Here is a 22,172-nt window from a genome sequence, read left to right on the forward strand (position 1 = left end):
GAATATAAAGAACAAAAAAAACTGATGAACAAAATACATCCAGAGACACAGACACATGGAACAGACTGTCAAATCTCATAGGGAAGGCGGGGTGGGTGAGTGGGTAGATAGGTAGGTAGGTGGGAAGAGATCAACTAAAGAACTTGTATGCATATATGCATAACCCGTAGACACAGACAACAGTGTGGTGATGTCCTGGGGCAGGGGTAGGGGGCTGGCTAGAAGGGGTCAATGAGGGCAAATAGGGGACACATATAATACTTGCAACAATAAAGTTTTAAAAAACACAGAAGACTTTTTCAATCCATGGAAAAGTAGTGATATGGTGGAAATCTATATATTTTTTAAAAAACAAGGAATATAAATAATGAAAATGTATAGACCATATTTGGACATCAATTAAAAGAACCAATTTTTTAAAAAGTAGTATTCTCTCAGGTAAGTGTGAAAAATAACTAGATATTTTACACTAATAACAAAGATGTTTTTAGAAATAATAATTGTATTAAGTTTATGTTTTAGAAAAGATTCCTTATCTTTTAGCAGGGGGAAGCTGGGTGAAAAGGGTGAAGGGCGTAAAAAGTACAAATTGGTAGTTATAAATACTCATGATGATATAAAATACAGTATGGAAAATGTAGTCAATAATATTGTAATAACTATGTATGGTGCTAGATATGTACTTGAAATATTGGGGGATCACTTTGTAAAGTATATAATTGTCTAACTACTATGCTGTACATCTAAAACTAAAACAAAAATAATATGAAATGTGCCAAAACTGGTTTGGCTCAGTGGATAGAGCATTGGCCTGCGGACTCAAGGGTCCCAGGTTTGATTCCGGTCAAGGGCATGTACCATGGTTGTGGGCACATCCCAGTAGGGGGTGTGCAAGAGGCAGCTGATCAATGTTTCTCACTCTCTATCCCTCTCTGTAAAAAATCAATAAAATATATTTAAAAAATAATATGAAATGTAAACAGTAATTGAAAATTAAAATTTTAAAAAATGAAAAGCATGCTTGAAATATTTAGGTGTTATGTCTTGGACTTGTTTTACAATATTCTAGTTGCAGAAATGGAGGGGTGAGAGAATAGTCGAGGGAATAGTTGGAAATACATTGGCCATATATTGTGGATTTTCAGGTATACTGGGTTCTTTATACTATTCTCTCTATTGATACATAAGTTTGGGAGTTTCTGCAATACATCTACACTAATAAAAGAGAAATATTCAAATTGACCATCACTCCACTACACCCACAGCCAATCAGAAGCGAGTATGCAAATTAGCCCAACCAAGATGGCTGCGGCCATGGAGCTGGAGCGAGCAGGAGGCTTGCGTTGCCCCCAGCAATGGAGGAAGCCAAGCTTCCTGCTCGCCCTGGCCAGCCCTGGCCTCCGCTCAAGGCTACAAAGTTTCAATTATAGAAGATAAATAAATCCCAGATACCTGCTTCCAGCCAGCCCTGGCCTCTGCTCAAGGAGGCGCTGAGAAAAAAGGAAGAAAACCAAAAAAAGAGGGCCTGGGAGCCTGGATCGCTGGCAGGCATGGCCAGCCTGAAAACTGCCCTCAGCTCCTCACCCAGGCTGGCCAGGCACCCCAGTGGGGACCCCCACCTTGAAGGTGGTGTGGCCAGCCTGAAAACAGCCCTCAGTCCCTCACCCCATCAGTGGGGTTCAGTTGGAGGCGATCAGGACAGCATGGGGGGCAGTTTGGAGAAAGCAGGCCAGCAGGGGGGCAGTTGGGGGTGAACAGGCCAGTGGGGAGGGGAGGTGGGGGCTAGCAGGCCAGTAGGGGGGGCATTTGGGGGTGAGCAGGCCTGCAGGGGAGGCAGTTGGGGGTGAGCACACTGGCACAGGGGGAAGTTGGGGGTGATCAGGCTGGCAGGGGGGCATTTGGGGACGATCAGGCCGGTGGCAGGGGGAAGTTGGGGACGAGTAGGCCAGCAGGCAGAGTGGTTAGGGGCAATCAGGCAGGAAGGCAGGCAGGCAGGTGAGCAGTTAGGAGCCAGCAGTCCTGGATTTCGAGAGGGATGTCGTCTGCTGGTTTAGGCCTGATCCCTGTAAACCAGCAGTAGGACATCCTTCGAGGGGTCCCAGTTTGGAGAGGGTGCAGGCTGAGCTGAGGGACAGCCCCCCATGCACAAATCTCATGCACCGGGCCTCTAGTTTTATTATAAACATTATGTCATTAAACTTCAAATCTTAAGTAAAATGGACCACATTTTAGAAAATAAATAACCAAACTGATCCGTAAAAAAACTTCAATGCAAAAATACAAATGGATAGGGTTAGGGTTAGGGTTAGGGTTAGGGTTAGGGTTAGAAAAAAAAAGAAATACAAATGGAAATTGGATTTAAAACTCAAGCCACTCTGAAATATCCAGTACAAGATCATTCTGGTGGTCACTTCTACCAAATGATAATGGAAAATTAACTGCTATCTTTTGTAAACTTTTCCAAAGCATAAAAAAATGGGAAATTATTCAACTCATTTTCCCTAGCCAGCTCTCCTTGATTCAAAAAACAAATAAGAACCTTGCCCCCCCCCCAAAAAAAAAGAACACTTGAGCCAAGCTCATTCATATATCAGTAACTCTCTTACATAAAATAGCATAGTCAACACAACAGTGAATTAAATAAGCAAACAGGCTGTGCCCAAGGAATGAAAACATGATTAACATTAGAAAATACTTTAAATTGTAACTCCCTACATTAGCAAATTAAAGGGGGAAAAAGATTTGATTGTGCCAATGGATATAGAAAAAGTATTTGAAAGAAATTCAACATGAGTTCATGGTACAAACTTCTGGCAAAATAAGAATAGGAGGAAATCTCCTTTTCCTAAATTCTACACCAAACATAGTTAGACTTGAAATGTTAGAAGCATTCTCATTAAAGTCAGAAACAAGACAGATATACTCTCCCCACTACTGTTCAAAGCTCCACTGGAACACAAAACCAGAGATAAAGATATAAAAAATAAATAAGAGATAAGAATATTGAAAAGAAAGAGATACAATTTGGCAACAATATGGTCATCTGCCTAGATAATTAAAAGCAATAAGTCTGTGGAATATGCAAATAAATAAGAGAGTTCAAAAAGATACTCTATGGGAAATCAATATAACAAAATCCAGAGCTTTGACAAATGAAAACAATAATTAGAATATGTAATAGGCAATACCCCATTCACCACAGCAACAAATCCAAAAGTTACCTAAGAGAAGTGACAAGTCACAAAAATGTATGAGCTCTTCATATAGGCAAATATAAAAGTTTACTGATAGGTTCAGAATTTTTTTAAATGTCCCAAATAAATAGAGAATAATACCATATTCGCTAATGTGAAGCAAAATATCGTAAGTAAACATGTCAATTCTCCTTAAAATACTTACCTGTAGTTGCCAAAATGACAATGAAATTTGTATTGCTGTCTTCCACTCCCAAAATCAAGCCTGGAAAATTGTAAAGGGGCGAATGAAAACAAATAAATGATTATATATCAGTTTCCTAGGGCTGCTGTATCAAACTACCATGAACTGGTTGGCTTAAATAACAGAATTTTATTCTCTTAGAGTTCTGGAAGCCAGATGTCCCAAATCAGTTTCACTGGGCTGAAATCAAAGTGCCCAAAAGGGCCATACTTCAACTGGGGACTCTAGGGTAGAATCTATTCCTTGTCTCTCCCAGCTTCTGGTAGCTACAGACATTTCTTAGCTTGTGGTGACATAACTGCAGTCTTCAAGGTCAGCATCTTCAAATATCTCTCTGCTTCACATTCACATTGTCTCCTCTGTTGATTCTTCCTCTGCCTCCTTCTTAAAAGGACACATGTGATTGCATTTAAGGCTAACCTAGATACTCCCGGATAATCTTCCCATCAAAAGATTCTTAAATTAATCATATCTACAAAGACCTTTTTCCAAAAGAAGGAAGAATTTACAGGCTCTAGGTTCTGGGATATGAGAGCTTTAGCATCTGGATGAATTTTTCAGCCTACCAAAAATATCAACAACAAAATCTAAAAAAAAACACACAACACAAAATCATGAGAACCCTGTGTTGAACTGGTACTTGTGTTTCCCTCGGAGGAGTGAGAGGCAGCAGTGAAGTTTGGGAGTGTTGATTACCTGTAATAGATGACAGGATATATAGGAGTAAACTTTTTAAATTTCTGCCCCTGCTTCACTGCACAAATCTAGGCATCACCTCAGACTACAGATGTAAGTCGTCCTGGCATAGTATCAGATATCCAGAAAGATTGGCTGGATTAATGCAGTGTGACTCCAGAGTCCATGCTAATAACCACCTGAAACCACTGTAGGGTCTAAGACTGTGCTTTTAAAAAATATTTTAATAGAATAAAAGGAATGGACTAAAAATAGAATAGCAAGCATCAGAGTGAACTACAGGTACACACACTTGCTTGGTAGAGATGTAAAATACATTTATTAATATCTGGGAGGCTTAAGAAAAATGGAAATTACTGCACTGAACAATACAATATTAGATAATCTAAAAAAATTAGGGAGTCCACACATCATGCTGCTTAACATCTTCAGTGTAGAAAATAAACTTTTAAAACAAAATGTTTCCAACTGTATGGTGGGTGAAGAGACCCCATAGAAAGGTATGCTTCTTTTCTGAATCTCCACCACCTGTCATGGGTGCTGCTGTCCTCCAATCTAGCATTTAACCTGGGAACCAAAACCATTTTCTGAAAGACTTGCAGTTGAGCAAATGCTTCCAGCTGGCAGAGAGGGCAGAATCTCCCAGAGAGTATTTAATTAAGGAGTCGGGAGCTACTACAGAACAGAACGAGCCCCGGACTGTTCTGAGTCTGCTTTCAGCCTGGGGAGGCCCTATGCATGATCCTTGGATGTACTGTTTCCCGACTTTGACTTTTGGAGTTCCAGGGAGATAAGGCTTCAACTGAGATCACCAGAATCTGGTCCGAGAGGTGAGGAGTCCCAGACTCTGCCAGTCATCAAGGTAAGGATCCTGAAGAAACCTCCCACCACAGACAGAGGAGTTTCCCACAGACACCTTCCTCTGCTATCATCCCTGTGAGGCTCCAAGCATGGTTGACAGAAAAATCACCCCCGGTTACATGTCAAGGTCTCAGAGATATGGCCTTGATTTGCAGGACACATCCTCAGGCCAACAGAGTGGGCCCTGTCAGGAGTAAATATGAATACCTTGAGGAAGACTGAGATATCTCCCCAATTCAGAACCAGAGAGGTCCCCATAGAAATTGTCCCCAATTCTTGCTGTCAGCCCTAGAGACCCTGGGAAGTGCTGGGAAGATAAGGGTACCTCCCTCCCTTTTCTGCATTAGGGATGTCCCAGAGATGAATCCCTGGTCTGAAGGGGCTGGTCTCAGGTCACCAGGAAGAAAAGTTCTAAGCCCTGCCAAGAATCAAAGTAAGAAATTTGAAAAAGGGCTGAGGGGAGCTCTCACTGCAGATAGAGGAGAACCCAGCCCCACCCTTATGATCAACCCTGGGAAGCCCCAGAAAAGGTTCTTGGATGTGATGCTTCCTTACTTCTGCCTTAGGAATCTGAAGAAAGTGAAGCTTAGTGGCAGAGTTGTGACATCAGATCAACAGAGGAAAGAGTCCCAGGTGCTGCCAAGCGTCAAGTTAAGGAACCTGAGGAAAGACTAAGGAAACTTTTCTGTGTAGATAGAGAGGGCCCCACCTAACCAACATCCGACATCAGACATCCAACATCGGCTCACTCCTATTGTCAACCTTGGGCAAAGCTGTAATGCAGAGGTGTTATAGGCACCTCTCACCGACACCAGAAAGGTGTTACCAGACAGCCCCCTGAGCCAGTGGAGAGGTCTGTTCCCAACCTCGATCCCTGACTTCTCATATGAATGAATTTATACAAGAGACCTTGACTGTGTTGTGAAAAGCCAATTTATTAAAGCAATTAAAGCACACACCTTTGTTGAAAAAGGCAAAGCAAGCAAACCTATACACCTGGCTTATGAAGCACAGATGGGCTCTCAGCTAATCTGAAGAGCAGGTTGGGTGGGGGTCCAAGGCATTCTACACCATCCTGTCTATATGTCTCAAAATTCCTCTGCTGAATATTTTGATACAGATTAATTCTCAAGGTCTCTTTTTATTTTGTTGTGGTCTTCCCCAAATTCATGAGAAGTGTCTGGCAACTTTATCTTACCAAGCCTTGAGACTGCTGACTTCTCTGTTTAAGGAGTATAATTGTGCCTTTTTATCCTTTCCCCTTTCTCCTTCCCTTTCTGCATTCTCTCATTAGGGAGGTTTTTTTTTTGTGTGTGTGTGTTTTTTGTTGTTGTTGTTGTGTGTTTTTTTTTTGTGTGTGTGTGTTTTGTTTGTTTGTTTGTTTGTTTTTACCATTTGTTCTCATGTCCTTGGCTGGGGAAGATAATGGCTTGTTAGTTACAAGCTGGCTGCAAATTGCCCACACTGTTTGGCCTTTTTTTAACTTTGCTGTCTCAGTTTCCCTATTCCTCCTGCCTGGTAATCCTATAACAGAGGCACCTCCCTCAAACCTCCGTACTTCCTTGACATTGTTTCCAGGGAGATTGGTGCTATGGCCTGATGGAGGGATTCTCAGGTCAGCAGAATGTAGGTGCCCTAAGCCCTGTCAGGAGTAGTTGTGACTACATAAAAGAGGGTTGAGGGTATCTCCCCAAGTCACAGATAGTGCATTCCACAGAAACCTGCACTGTTCTTGCTGCCAGCTCTGGGAGACCCCAGACAGGAGTTGTTGGATGTGGTGTCTTTTCACTTTTGTCTCAGGGAAGTCTGAGGACAAGATGGCAGGTGAGGGGGTAAGAGTGGCCTGATGTCCTGCCAGATGTAAAGCCAAATACTCTGAAGGAGCCCCGAGGGCAACCCCACCCCCAGAACAGTTGGCACCAGCCCCTGATGTCATACCTAGAAGACACTAAGCAGAGATGGCCATGTGTGATAGGCTGTCACTTCTTCCACATGGGATGGGGGAAGTTATTCCTTTTGAAGAGTGGAATCTTCAATCTGAGGATGCATGTTAGGTCTGCTGTGGTGCGGGATGGAGCAATAAGTTTCAGGAGTAAAGATTAATAACATAATGACTCTCCTACTCTAGACAAAGGAGACCCCACTGAAACCCATGTAGTGCCTGCTATCAGCCCCAGGAGGCCCTAGGCAAGTGTGGCTAAATGTAGTCCCCCCTCACTTCCTCCTTAGGAAATCAAAGGAGCTAAGCAGAGTGGTGTAGCCCAGACCAGTGGTCACCAACTGATAGTCCATAGACCACTGGTGGTCCATGAGGTCTGAAAGGTTGGCGACCACTGGTCCAGACTATGGCATGGGAAAGATTGGGACTCCGAATGTGCACTGAGGGAAATATCTACTCCAGAAAAATGGAGACTTCACAGGTGGCCCCACCCTTCCTGATAACACCTGGGGGGAGAGAACTGTGCCTGTAGTCTGCATCCTGAGATATGCCTCAATTATCATAGGAATTGGGAGGTGAGGGCCTTGGTCTGAAGCATGTGTCCTCAGGTCAGCATATCAGAAGAGATCCAGGCAGTACCAAAAGTCAAGGTGAGGTGCATACCCTGAATGCCAACCAAGTTCCCGCCTACCCTAGAACAGAAGGAGCCCCATAGTGCATGACCCTACCCAGTGTACTCTCAGCCCTGAAATCCTCTGGCTCTGTTGGCTGGCTACTCCCTGAGGAGCCATTTCACTTCTTCTTCTAGATCTTAGGAGACAGGCCACAAGGAAAACAGGAGCCCTGTGACAAGAGCACCCCTAAAGAGGAGACCTGTGAGTTGTCTTTGTCAGAGCCACCATGGATAAGTTTCTCAGCTAAGTGTACTGACATGCTCCCTCTCTCCTCTAGGTCTGTAGGTCCCAATTGGCCAGCTGTCCCCAACACAAGCCATGCCTCACGGTCAGAAGAGTGAGAGCTGCAACCTTAAGGAAGACCTTCAGGCCCCAAGCGAGGCACAGGGCCTGGTAGGTGTACAGGCTCCCATAGTTGAAGAGGAAGAAGCCACTAGCACCAACACCTCCTTCTCCTCTCTCTCTTCTTTGACCCCTGGCACTCCAGAGGAGTTGCCTGCCACTGGGATACTTAGTCTTTTTCAGAGTTTCCAGAGATCCTGCTCCTCCTCCACTGCCAACACAGACACTCTATCAAGCAAATCAAGTGAGGGCTCCAGCAGCCAAGAAGAGGATCCAAGCACCTTGCAGACTCCACCAAGTCCTGAGTCCTTGTTCACTAAAGTGCTACAAAATAAGGCATATGACTTGGTGCAGTACCTGAGTATCAAGTATGTAACAAAGGAGCCCATCACAAAGGCAGAAATGCTAGAGAGTGTCATCAGAGAGCACAAGGATCACTTCCCTGTGGTCTTCAAGAAAGCCTGTGAGTGCCTGGAGATTATCTTTGGCATTGAATTGAAGGAAGTGGACCCCACCAGCCACTCTTATGTGCTTGTCAAATTACTAGACCTCACCTATGATGGGATGCTGAGTGATGACCAGGTCATGCCCAAGACCGGCCTCCTGATACTTATCTTGGGCATAATCTTCATGGAGGGCAACCGAGCCTCTGAGGAAAGAATCTTGGAAATGATGAATATGATTGGGGTGCATCCTGGGAAGAATAATTTTATCTATGGGGATCCCAGGAAGCTTATCACTGAAGATCTAGTGCAGGAAAAGTACCTGGAGTACCAGCAGGTGCCCAATAGTGATCCTCCACGTTATGAGTTCCTGTGGGGTCCCAGGGCCCATGCTGAAACCACCAAGATGAAAGTCCTGAAGTTTTTTGCCAAGATCAGTGGGACTGACCCCACTTCCCTCACAAACTGGTATGAGGAAGCTTTGAGAGATGAGAGAGAGAAAGCCCAGGCTGAAGTTGCCTTGGATGATACTATTGCCACAGCTGATGAAAGTTCAAGTGTCGTTTCCAGCAGCTTCTCCTGCCCTGAGTGAAGTTTGAAGCATATCATTCTTCACTGTCCATTTGAAGACAGCAGCCAAAGTTCTAAGTAGTGGAGGACAAGGGTGGATACGGAGGGAACACCTTAGTGTTCCTGTTAAATATAGGTGATTTGGAGATTTTTATCTTTTTTGTTTAAAATGTTGTTTCTTGTAATAAAAGGTTTAACTAGCTTCAGAATCTGAGCTTATTAATAACAGTGGTCAAACATTTATAGCTGTTTATCGGGTTTAAGTTTAAGAGGTCACAATTTAGCAAAAGAAATTAAGAAATCACCCATCTTTTTGTGAGTCCTTGTTCACTGAAGTGCTATAGTAACAGTAAGCACAAGAACAAGATAACATGGCATTACATTAGGAATCCTAATATATAAAATGCCAGGGGTCATCACAACCTAAACGACCAGATGGACGATCTAACAGCAGACTGCGTGGGGCAACCAGGCTGGCAGGGGGGTTAGTGAGGGACGACCAAATGACTAAACAGCAGGCTGCATGGGGCGACCAGGCTGGCAGGGAGTTTAGTGAGGGATGACCAAATGACAGAACAGCAGGCTGTGTGGGGCGACCAGGCCAGCAGAAGGGCAGTTGGAGGTGACCAGGCTGGCAAGGGGGGGCAGTGAGGGGTGACCAGGCCAGCAGGGGGGGAAGTTGGGGGAAACCAGGCTGGCAGGTGGGGGCAGTTAGGGGAGATCAGGCCGGCAGGCCAAGGCAGTTAGGGGTGATCAGGCTGGCATGGGGAGGGGCAGTTTGGGGCAGGCAGGCAGGCAGGTGAGCAGTTAGGAGCCAGCGGTCCCGGATTGTGAGAGGGTGCCGGCTGGGCTGAGGGGATGCCCCCCCCCCCCCCGTGCACAAATGTTGTGCACCGGGCCTCTAGTTTCCTTATAAATGTGAAAGATCCCAGCAGTAAAATATATGGTTTTAAGCCACAGAGGAAGAAAACATAAAAGATAGCTAACTTTTTATTCATTCATTTACTCTGTAAAATTATATATACCTGGATTTTCTTGGCTTATTAAAAAATATAGGAGAAATTAAATCTTAACTGAAATCTCTCACTGGCTCATTTATTCCCCAAACATGAATTGAGTGCTTGCTCTTTAGAAGGCCATGGGTTATAGTGGGGACATTAGGATTAGCAGGACACACTGCTAGTCATAGAATGGTAGATGATAGGAGCAGCAATGCCATCAAGAAGATGGTGAGATGTCCACTAAGAGCTAACAAACAAGGTAAACGGAAGGGGAGAGATGGTGGGACTCCATATGGATGTAGTCAAGTAAAAATTCCCTGAGACAATACAGTTTGGGACTTTCAGAAACTAAGATTTCTTTTGTGCGAGTTATTTATAGTGAAGCTGGCTAGTGGCAGGTGTCAGACTCAGTTGAGAGAAAAGTCTAGAATAGAAAAATTCAATTAGCAGTTACTTTTAGGTCATGGATAAAACAGAAAGAAATCTCCACCTGAGACTGGTATGGAAGATGTCCTGAACTCTTCTAAAAACACAGTAAATTTGGTTAATGTCTTAATACTTTCAACAATAAGAATTTTTAAGTTAATCACACAGCACATTTGGGAAGAATGTTTGAACTAGGTGTTCTAGACATATCATCTGCAAAGATTTCCTTTAAAATACAGTATGAGCCCTGGAGTGTGGTCTCAGTGGTTAGAACATTGCCAACCAATCAATGTGTCTCTCTCATATCGATGTCTCTCTCTCTTCCTCCCACCCTTCCACTCTTTCTAAAAAATCAATGGAAAAAATATCCTCAGGTGAGGATTAACAGGAAAAAAATGTGTCATATTCCCTTGAAGTGATGCCCAGGCTGGCACTCTTTCGCCTGGCCTGGGAGAGCCAGAGTTTCCTCCATTAAAATGACATTATGATTAGGTTATCTTGAGTGCACTTTGGCTAACTCTAAGCAAGGAAAAGATTTTTTGTGGCAGTGAAATTAATGAAAATGGTGTTTTGGATGGAACAGCAGTTGGAGAGAAGGAAGGAGTTGGTCTTTGACTTGAATTCTAGGAGCTCTGAGTTGAATCCAGCTGAGGAAGACTAACCCATAACCAAATTAAATAGTGTATGCTCTAATAAAATGTACTGAGTTTTATTTATGGAGCATTGTTTTGGACTGATTTGGTGTCTAGTGTCTAAGAGCACTCGCTGCATATTCTCTGAGAAGTCTTGGATAACAAAAGTTCCCAGAGGACATGGGGGTAGGTTCTGGGGTCAAAATAATATTAGAAACAATGGCCATGTGTCAGGAGCTCTGTTGAGCTCCAGTGAGAGCTAAGCTTCCAGGTGTCAGAATAGCTGATTAAAGCAACAAGCCAAATACAGTGAAGTTAAACCTTTAATCACTTCCTGTGATGGTATAAGCGAGAGTGTAAAACAGAAGAAAGTGCCCATTCATTGTTTTATTTTCCTTCATGGAACAGCACACCAGTGATGGTCAGGTAGATCAGCACAGACCTGGTGGATCTGCTCACTGTTGATGGAGCCAGAACAAAAGGCTCTAGCAGTTTTATGGATCCTGGAATCAGAGGAAGCAAAGGGGGAAAGGCTAGAAGTGAAAAGGCACATGGAAAAAGTGTCTCCAAGATTTCCTCCTCCTCCTCCCAGAAGGAGGAGGAGGCAGAGGCCCTGAAGAGGACCTCTGCCCAAGGCCTCATATAAAGACACTTTGGAATGAAAGTACAGGGACTAGGACTGCAAATATGAGAAGGGAATGACCTGCCAGAGAGGCCTGAATCTTGAACTGTAATCCATTTCAGTACATGCAATCTGAGGTGTGGAGGGCAGCTTTTCTCCAGGAGGCCTGACAAGGGAAAGCCTTTATAATTGTCTATGCTTAGACCTGAAAAACCACACATTAGGATTTTTATCTAGAAGCTGGATTCATCACCATTAATTAAAGATCCAATATATGCCAGGCACTATGCCAGAGGCTTTCCACATATATACATACTAGGTATATTGCAACAGTTCTATAAGACAGAGTTTATCAAATTCACTTTGCAGATGAAGAACCTAAAGCTCATAGCACTTGATAATTTCCTATTATCATATGGCTAGTAAGTGACAAGGCTGAGACTAAATCTGGCTAGTGGCAGGTGTCAGACTCAGTTGAGAGAAAAATCTAGAATAGAAAAATTCAATTAGCAGTTACTTTTAGGTCATGGATAAAACAGAAAGAAATCTCCACCTGAGACTGGTATGGAAGATGTCCTGAACTCTTCTAAAAACACAGTAAATTTGGTTAATGTCTTAATAATTTCAACAATAAGAATTTAAATTCATCAGCAATCCATGTTGCTCCCATACCTCCTAGCCTGAGGCAAACATTCCATATCTTAATTTATTTTTCTCAGTTCTTCATAATATCTCCCAGGCCTCTGTAAAAGGAGGTTTCTGTACAAGGATACTACAAGCAGGCCTAAAGAAGGAAGGTGACAATGTAAATAAAAAATTATTTGGGTCTTATCTGTGGCTTTATTAACCTAAGGTCCTCCTGCCCAAGTTCCAGGGTTCCTTGAGAGCTGCCTCTGTATTTCTTTCTGGTCCCAGAACTTCCCTGAATTATAGCACCTTTCCCCTGGTCTTCCCCCGTGTATCCTGTCTTTCTACCCTAGGACCTGCTCTTCACTATATTTTCCTATGAAAGCTGTACCATATTCTTGGTGGAACAGCCTAGAATCATCTGCCCTTCCCCTGACAAAAAGCATCCCTATTCCTTGCAGAAGACCCCTTGCTGTCCCATCCTTCACCCTGAAACTTCTCTGATAGTAACAGCCCCTTCTACTTAAAGGTTCACTTGGGAAACTGATATTCAGATGCCTGGTTTCCCCCAACCCCTTAGCCTCTTCAACCACTCCCCAAGTGTTTTCCAGAGTGCGTAGGTTCTGACTTGGCACATAGTATACTGATTTGGGGCTACAACCTTGAAATTAGAGAGTTTTTAAAATCTTTCTGATATTTGCAGTAGGATGTGATTATAATGTCTTTGAAACTGGCCAATGAACACATACACAGTTGGATTAGCTTACCTAGACAGTTAAAAGCCAAAGGAGAGTTGACTTAGGGTGGTAAATACACAATGCAATATATAGAATTGTACACTTAAACATATATGAAGTTATTAACCAATGTCACCCCTATCAATTTAATTAAAAAGAAATTTTAAAAATATAAAGGAGATACCATTAAAAACACTCCAAAGGCTTCCTCATAAATGGTAGATGAAGAAAGACTATGGAAATCATTGTGGAGTAAACATCTATTAAAGCTGAATTTCTACAACCCTGGAATCCTCCTAAGAGTTGAAAATTGGTTCTTTGGTGGACATGCTAATTCTGGTTAAAAAAAAAAAAAGAAAAAAATATATTTCCACTGCCTCTGGTCTGTGTACCTTCTCAGGAAAATTTTGGTTTTCAGTTTGCCTAATGGCATCTGTGTAGATAGTTGTTCAGTCATGTGAAGGGCAGCAGAAACTCACAAGTTAAAATTTGGACCATGCATCACAAGGAAGGAGAAACTTCTCAGCCTAATGAAATTATAAAGGTTATTCCAAAGGGCATGGAAGAAAGGTGCTATTGAGTAAAGGAAGGACAAAGGCTCCCTGAAAACGGTTAAATAATCCTTCAAAAACTCAATGTGATCCTGTGTTTGAAAGCTCCGGTCACACAGTAGGCACTTGAAAAGTTGTAGGATTTCAAAGTACATCTAACTTTCTCAGGAACTCCTCCAAGAAATGAAGAGATTTGTAATAACACATTGTAATAGTTTATTTTATTGAGTACCTATTATTGACAGCTGTTGGGAGAGACTACAAGTACTCATCCACATCTTATCTTTCTCTTTTTCCAGGACAAAGGGGAAAATGACATTGATAGTCCATGTATTGTTAGGCAGAAGCCAGTGGGCAATTCCCATGCTTTCTCTTTCACTTATTAGCAAGCATGGCTTACCCTGTGTTTCCATGGTAAAGCAAAAGGATGGAAGCAGCCTGGATCCCTAGATTATCTGAGAGCAGAGAGACCCTTCCAACTGCTATCAGAATTTACTTGAACAAAAGTAAGTTTTGCTGTGTTAAGACAACCAATTTTAGGTTTTGCCTGTTGCATCAGTTAGCAGTTACACTAAGTAGTAACATAGTACATAGCTAGTATCTCTGAGGAGTATTTAAACATTTAATTACAAAGGTAATAGTGCATATAATATTTTGTTTCTTTTTTCTACTGGTAAGCTTTATGGAGGTACAACTGACATGTAAAATTGTAAGATATTTAAAGTGTACATCCCAGTGATTTGATATACCTATACATTGTAAAATGATTCTCCATCTAGTAATTAACACATCTATCACCTCACACACATTTTCTTTTTTGGTGAGAACATTTAAGTTCTACTCTTTTAGCAAAAATCAATTATACAATACAGTGTTATCAACTATAGCCACCAAGTTTTACATTAAGTCCTTAGACTTTATTTGTCTTATAGCTAAAAGTTTGTACTTTTACCAACCTCTCCATATTTCCCCCGCCCTTCCAACCCCCAGTAACCGCTTTTCTACTCTGTTTCTGAGTTTAACTTTCTTTAATTCCACATATAAGTGACACTCTGCAGTATTTGTCTTTCTCTACTTGGTCTATTTCACTTGGCATAATGCCGTCAAGGTCCATCCATATTGTCACAAATAGTTTCAGCTTCAAGGAAACATGAGGAGGCACTCTATCTTTATTTGAAGGCAGCCCTATATTAATTAAAATGTATACTATAACCCCAAGGTAACAACTGACAACTTTTAAAAAGGTATATACGATGAGTAAATAGAAAAGATAAAATTAAATAAAAATGTTCAATTAACCCAAGTGAAGGCAGAAAAGAGGAGAAACAAAGATGGAACAAATAGAAAGTAGTTAGTGTGATGCAGATTTTAATCCAACCAAATCAATAATTATTTTAAATATGAGTAGTTTATTTAAAAAAAAACCTTTATGTATGACGATATAAAGATTCTGAAAGATGAAGTTACATAGTACATATGTTAACAAAACAACAGCTGGAGTAATTTTGTTAATATTAAACAAAGTGGAAATTAGAACAATAAATATTATCATGGATAAAGAGAAACATTATATTAGACAATGATAAGCTGCCCAATTATTCAAGGAGATATAACAAATACTTTTTTATGGTTATAGCCTTAAGAAGTAGAATAGTTGTGGTTTAAACCAAATTATTTTCATAATACATTTCCCATGAGTATTTAAAATTCTTCCTGAGTTTGCAACTCAGTTTCACTAAGTTATCTGTTAATTCCTGTGCCAATGCCACACTTTTAATTAAAATTGCTTTATAGTACATTTGAATTCCTGTAGGGTTAATTCCCTTGCTCTTCTTTATGGAAAGTTTTCTGGTATCCTATATAATAAAAGAGGTGATACGCAAATTAACCCTCACACCCTCACAAGATGGCTGCCTACAACCAGGCCGGAAGCAGGGTTAGTGAGGAATGACCAAATGCAGGCTGCGTGGGGCAACCAGGCCAGCAGGGGGGTTAGTGAGGGACAACCAAACGACTGAACAGCAGGCTGCATGGGGTGACAAAGCTGCGGGGGGGGGGGGGGGCGTGAGGGGCAACCAGGTTGGCAGAGGGGGGCAGTTGGGGGTGACCAGGCCGGCAGAGGGGGGCAGTTGGGGGTAACCATGCTGGTAGGAGGGTGCAGTTGGGGGAGACCAGGCCAGCAGGGAGGGCAGTTGGGGGTGATTAAGCTGGCAGGGGGGGCAGTTAGGGGCAACTAGGCCAGCAGAGGGGGGCAGTTGGGGGTGACCAGGCTGGTAGGGGGGCAGTTAGGGGTGATTAGGCCAGCACACAGAGGCAGTTAGGGGTGACCAGGCCAGCAGTGGAAGGCAGTAAGGGGTGGCCAGGCTGGCAGGGGGTCAGTTAGGAGTGACCAGGCCATCAGGGAGGGGGCAGTTGGGGGCAACCTGGCTGGCAGCAGGGGGGGGGCAGTTCGGGGCAACCAGGCTGGCAGGGGGGCAGTTAGAGGCAATTAGGCTGGCATGCAGAGGCAGTGAGGGGTGCTCAGGCTGGCAGCGGGGGCAGTTAAGGGCGACCAGGAAGGCAGGCAAGTGAGCAATTAGGAGCCAGTGGACCAGAATTGTGATAGGGATGTCCGACTGCCGGTTTAGACCCGGTCCTGGGGATTGGGCCTAAACCGGCAGTTGAACATCCCCCGAGGGGTCCTTGATTGGAGAGGGTGCAGGCTGGGCTGAGGGTACTTCCTCCCCCATGCACAAATTTTGTGCATCGGGCCTCTAGTTTCTTATAAATATCCTTTTCATAATAACTTTAAATTATAGATGATATAAGTGATTTCTCATTTTTAATGTGTTAAGAATTATTTTATGATCCTAAATGTGTGTGACCATAACAATAGAGTTTCAAAATGCATGAGGCAATAAAAGAAATAAAAGGAGAAATGGAAAAATCCACAATAATAGAATAATCCTACATCTACTGAAGAAATTGAGTTTATAGTTTCCAAAACAAAGAAAACTCCAGGCTTAGATGGTTTCACTGGCGAATTCTACCAAATATTTAAGGAACAAAAATTACCAATTCTACACAATACATTTCAGAAAGCAGAAGAGTAATAAACACCTCTTTTCCCATATTATGATTTCAGCATTAAAGACCAATATATATATATTAATTTCCTTTCAAAAAATATATATATGCAGATAAACAGAAATGTGAACACCCTCAGCAAAATCTATTCTACCTATATATAATAAAGATGATAAATAAAAAATAATGAAAGGCTGGTTTTACATTTGAAAATCAATCAATATATTTTAACATGCAAACAGACTATATAAAAGAAAATTATATATAATCATTTCAATAGTTTCAGAAAAAATATTCAACAAATTTAAAAAGAAAATTCTAACAAATGTCTCAAGAAACTTTCAATAGAAGATAATTTACTTAACCTGATAAGGGCTATTTATTTATTTATTTTTAATTCTATATTGTTGAGAGTGTTGTAGATGTCCTCCTTTTTCCCCCTGATTGCCCTCTTCCACCTGGTTTCCACCCCACCCCAAGCCTTCACCAAACTATTGTCTGTGTCCATAGGTAATGCATATATGCATATAAGATCTTCCCGCCCCTCTTTTTCCCCTCCCCTCTGAGATTCATCAGTCTGTTCCATGTTTCCATGCCTCTGATTCTATTTTAATCATTAGTTTATTTTGTTCATTAGATTTCTTGTTGGTTTATTTTGATTTTTTAGATTCAATTGTTGATAGATATGTATTTATTGCTATTTTATTGTTCATATTTTTTAAGCTCCTTCTTCTTCTTCTTCTTCTTCTTCTTCTTCTTCTTCTTCTTCTTCTTCTTCTTCTTCTTCTTCTTCTTCTTCTTCTTCTCCTTCTTCTTCTTCTTCTTCTTCTTCTTCTTCTTCTTCTTCTTCTTCTTCTTCTTCTTCCTCTTCTTCTTCTCCTTCTTCTTAACCCTTTGCACTCGCTTGCTTTTTTCTCTATTCCTTTATTCTACTCGGGATTTAATTTTTTAAATACCCCAGATTTTACAAAGCGCGGCAGTAGAATAAAAAACTGGAGTTTCTTTTCATACACACTTATTTATTTGGATTTTTTTATATTTCAAATGCATACGAGCTGCTACCAATGCTAACCGTGTCGAGTCACACTCAACATCCGAGTGCAAAAGGTTATTAAAGAATACCCTTCAACATCTATATATATAAAAGGTTAAGTGACTGTCTGACCGGCTGGTATCTATTATGCGCACTGACCACCAGGGGGCAGACTCTTCATGCAGGAGCTGCTGAGCTGCAGTGACTTGACAGCAGTGGTTCTCAGGTGATGCACCCCAGACCCAGAGATGAGGTAGCCCAATTCCTCGCGGGGCCATGCGATTCCACCTTTGGCCATGGGTTATGTTGTTGCTGGGGCACTGTTGGCCCCGAATCTGGTTTACTGCACAGTGGCATTTGCGTTCCACACTCTGTATGACAGCAACGTTGCAGAGTGCCCTCTCGCACTCCAGGACCCCTCAGGGGATGTCAGAGAGCCAGTTTCTGCCAGATCCCTGCAGGCCAGGCCGAGGGACTCCATCTGCTGGAGGGACCCAGCTCACTCTGCAGATGCCCTTTGAGCTGTGGTACTGCCCCAGGTGTGGCCAGCAGGGGAGGGACCTCGGGAGGTTCCATCTCACCCAGTCCCACCCCACCGGCCACCACCTGGGACCACCTGCATTAGTCCCTGCACTGGAACCAGTGCTGTGAGTGGAAAGACCAGAGCATGAGTTTTCTTTCTTTTTCTTGCACACCGCCCCCCCAACTCACTCCACAGATGCCCTTGGAGCCACAGTGCGACCCCAGGAATTCTAATTAATTTCCTTTCAATGTGCATGAATCTGTGTACAGGGCCACTAGAATCATAACACTGGTTTGGTGGTGATGAACTCCTTCAGCTTTTTCTTGTCTGTGAAGCTCTTTATCTGACCTTTAACCCTTTGCACTTGCTTGCTTTTTTCTTGATTCCTTTATTCTACTCGGGATTTAATTTTTTAAATACCCCAGATTTTACAAAGCGCGGCAGTAAAATAAAAAACTGGAGTTTTTTTTCATACAAATTTATTTATTTGGATTTTTTTATATTTCAAATTATTGATACATTCAAAGAGTATAAGAAGAGCTGCTACCAATGCTAACCGTGTCGAGTCACACTCGACATCCGAGTGCAAAAGGTTAATTCTACATGATAGCTTTGCTGGGTAGAATAACTTTCCAGCTAACAGTACACTTAATGATAGGAATATAAATACTTTTCCCCTAAATTCAAGGATAAGCAAAAATGTCTTCTCTCGCCGAAACTGGTTTGGCTCAGTGGATAGAGCGTCGGCCTGCGGACTGAAAGGTCCCAGGTTTGATTCCGGTCAAGGGCATGTACCTTGGTTGCAGGCACATCCCCAGTGGGGGGTGTGCAGGAGGCAGCTGGTCGATGTTTCTCTCTCATCAATGTTTCTAGCTCTCTATCCCTCTCCCTTCCTCTCTGTGAAAAATCAATAAAATATATTTAAAAAATAAATAAATAAAAATAAATAAAAAATAAAAATGTCTTCTCTCACTGCTGCTTTTAAAATCATACTTGAAGTTTGAAACTGTTTTATAGATCAAGAAAAATAATTTGATATAAAGATTCAAACCATTTCTAGTAGCAGATAGCACTATTGTCTATGTAGGATACAAGGTCAAAGGGGAGATAGCAGAGGGTAAAGAGGGGATAAATGGTGATGGAAAGAGACTTGACTTGGGGTGGTGAACATAATATAATATACAGATGATGTGTTATAGAATTGTACCCCTACAACCTATATAATTTTCTTAGCCAATGTCACCCCAATAAATTCAATAAAAATAAAGTGTGGTTTTATAACAGCAATGATCAATTGAAGTTTGAAATAAATGCTACACTAACACAGAGATAAAAATAAATAATTTGGTATGTATCTAACAAAATATGTCCCAGATCATTGTGCTGCATGCTATAAAACAGGGTTATGAAACAGAGAAGACTAAGTATATAGATCTACCATAATCATAGATTAAAAGACTTGACATTGTTAAAATGTCAATTCTCTCATTTCATTCATATGGACAACATAATACATCAAAATAGCAGCAAGCATTTTTTAGATATTGACAACCCAATTCTAAAATTTACATGTAAAGGCACGGGAACTAAAATATCCAAAACATTTCTAAAAAAGAACAATGTGTGAATATTCAAACCATTTTATATCAAGACTTAATACAAAGCTACAGTAAACACTGTGGTGTTGGCACTCGGATCTTTTATCAATGTAACAAATATCAGACCCAGAAAGGTACACACACAAGTAGAGTCCAGTGGTTTTTAACAATGGTGCAAGGGAATTCAATGAATAATCTTTTCTACAAATGGTGGTGCAAAAATAGAACATTCACAAGCATAAAAATGGACTTTGCCACATACCACACAACTTATACTACAAGTAACTAATATATGTGTAACTTTAGGTTTGTCAAAGAGGTTTTTTATATAAAATACCAAAAGCATTACCCATCAAATAATAAATTGATAAATTGGACTTTATGAAAATTAAAAACTTTTGCTCTGCAAAAAGAAAAATACTGCTAATGACATGAAAAGACAAGCTACAGACTGGGAGAAAAGTTTTGCAAATAATATTTGATTCTGTGATTATGTATTCTCTATGTAATAGAAAGTTAAGTTAAAGCTCAACAACAAGAAAAAAAATTTTACAAGTAGGTCAAAGACCTGAACATACATTTCACTGGATTACAGATTTCAAATAAGCATTTAAAATTTGTTCAACATAATTATTCATTAGGGAAATAAAAATTAAAACCACAATAAGATATCACTAACACATTTATTTTTTTTATATGTATTGGTGAGGGTGTGAGTATATAACTCTTAACAAACAGTTGATGGGGATGCAAAATTTGGCTCTTTTTTACAAAGTGAAAAAAACATTTGCCATAGGATTCAGCAATCCCCCTCCTAGGCATTTACCCAAGTAAATTGACAACTTATGCTCACACACATAAAAAAACTGAATATGAGTGTTTATAACAGCTTTATTCATAATTGCCAAAATCTGAAGGAACAAAAAAAACACCAGATGTCTCTCAAGGAGTTAAAGTATAACCAAACCATGGTACACTCAAAACATACAATACACCCTGGCTGGTGTTTCTCAGTGGTTAGAGTGTCTGCCTACACACTGAAGGGTCTCGGGATCAATTCCTTGTCAAGAGCAGATAGCTGCGATGCAGGTTCTGGTATGCAGGTTCAATCCCTATCAGGGCGCTTGCATGAGGCAACCAATTGATGTGTCTCTCTCATCTCACTCTCTCTCTCTTTCTCTCTCTCTCTCTCTCTCTCTCTCTCTCTCAGCCTTCCCTTCCTCCCTCCCTCCCTTCCACTCTCTCTAAAAATCAATGGGAGAAAAATATCCTCTGGTGAGGATTAACAAAAATCAAAACAAACAAAAAAACATACAATACTACACAGAAATGAAAGAAAGGGAAGAAACTATTGATCTATGTAACAACAAGGATGGTTCTCAAATGTATTTTTCTAATTGAAAGAAGCCAGACAGAAAAGCTGCATATTGTATTCCATTTATATTGCATTCCAGAAAAGGCAAGAACAGGGATGAAAATTAGGATCAGGGGCTTTCAGGGATTCAGGAAAGGAAGTGGACTACAATGGGTAGATGGGTTGTCATAAGCTAATTTGTGTGGTATTGAACCTATTCTGTATGGTAATGTGATGTTGGATACAGGACTGCATTTGTCAAAGCCCTTAGAACTCTACACTACAACAATTTAATTTTACTAAAAAAATTAAAGATCAAACAGGATGGCCCAGGAACTTGCAGACTGTCACAAATGAATTTAACTGTATTGACATGTAAGTCATAACCATACTGAAGGAGGTGGGGAAGATAGGGCCTGACTTAAATAACTTTAGAAATCAATGTTTTAACTAGATACTGTAAGGTTAAAGACAGAAAGACTTGTACATAAGCCTTGTACTCTCATTGTTTAATCTGTTTTTCACAAGAAGAATGGTTAACAAATCTGAAATCACTGTACATGTATTCTATCTAGATTTTTAAAAATATAATACATTGCAGTAGTGAGAGCCAAGTTTCTCATTGTCAAAGAAAAAAGTTATAATTAAGCAAAGATAAATGCTAAAATGAACCCTGTGGTAGTAGATTAGAGTTGGAAATATTATTAAAAATTCATGTTTATTTTAGTATATATACAATTACATAAATAAATACAGAGATAAATATAAGTATACAAATATATATCCTATATATTTGTGTTTGTATACCTTTAATTGCTAGTATGTCTGCCTAGAAGACCTAGAATCAATGACAACCCAGAAGCATCACACACACCTAGCTCTCAGGTTTCAATCTTTAAACTCCATTCACTACTAAAAGGAGCCAGGCTCCTTGAGTGATGGTTAATTATAGGGCTTGGAATTTTGTATTATGCAAAATATATTTTTCTGGTTATTTAAAAATACTTTTATATTTGGTCCATTGGAAAATTCTATGTAA

The 22,172-nt window shown here is 41.0% G+C and overlaps 1 protein-coding gene across 1 annotated transcript; it reads left to right on the forward strand.

The window, feature by feature from the left end:
• Positions 1-7,926: 7,926 nt before the first annotated feature.
• LOC307096298 (putative MAGE domain-containing protein MAGEA13P) lies at positions 7,927-8,985 on the forward strand (the record flags this gene model as incomplete). The annotated part of the gene is made up of 1 exon (XM_079765869.1): positions 7,927-8,985. The coding sequence occupies one exon, from the start codon at positions 7,927-7,929 to the stop codon at positions 8,983-8,985; it is 1,059 nt and encodes a 352-aa protein (XP_079621995.1).
• Between the last annotated feature and the right edge of the window lie 13,187 nt (positions 8,986-22,172).

Source organism: Cnephaeus nilssonii, assembly GCF_951640355.1.
Source record: "Cnephaeus nilssonii genome assembly, chromosome: X".
Classification (NCBI taxonomy): Eukaryota; Metazoa; Chordata; class Mammalia; order Chiroptera; family Vespertilionidae; genus Cnephaeus; species Cnephaeus nilssonii.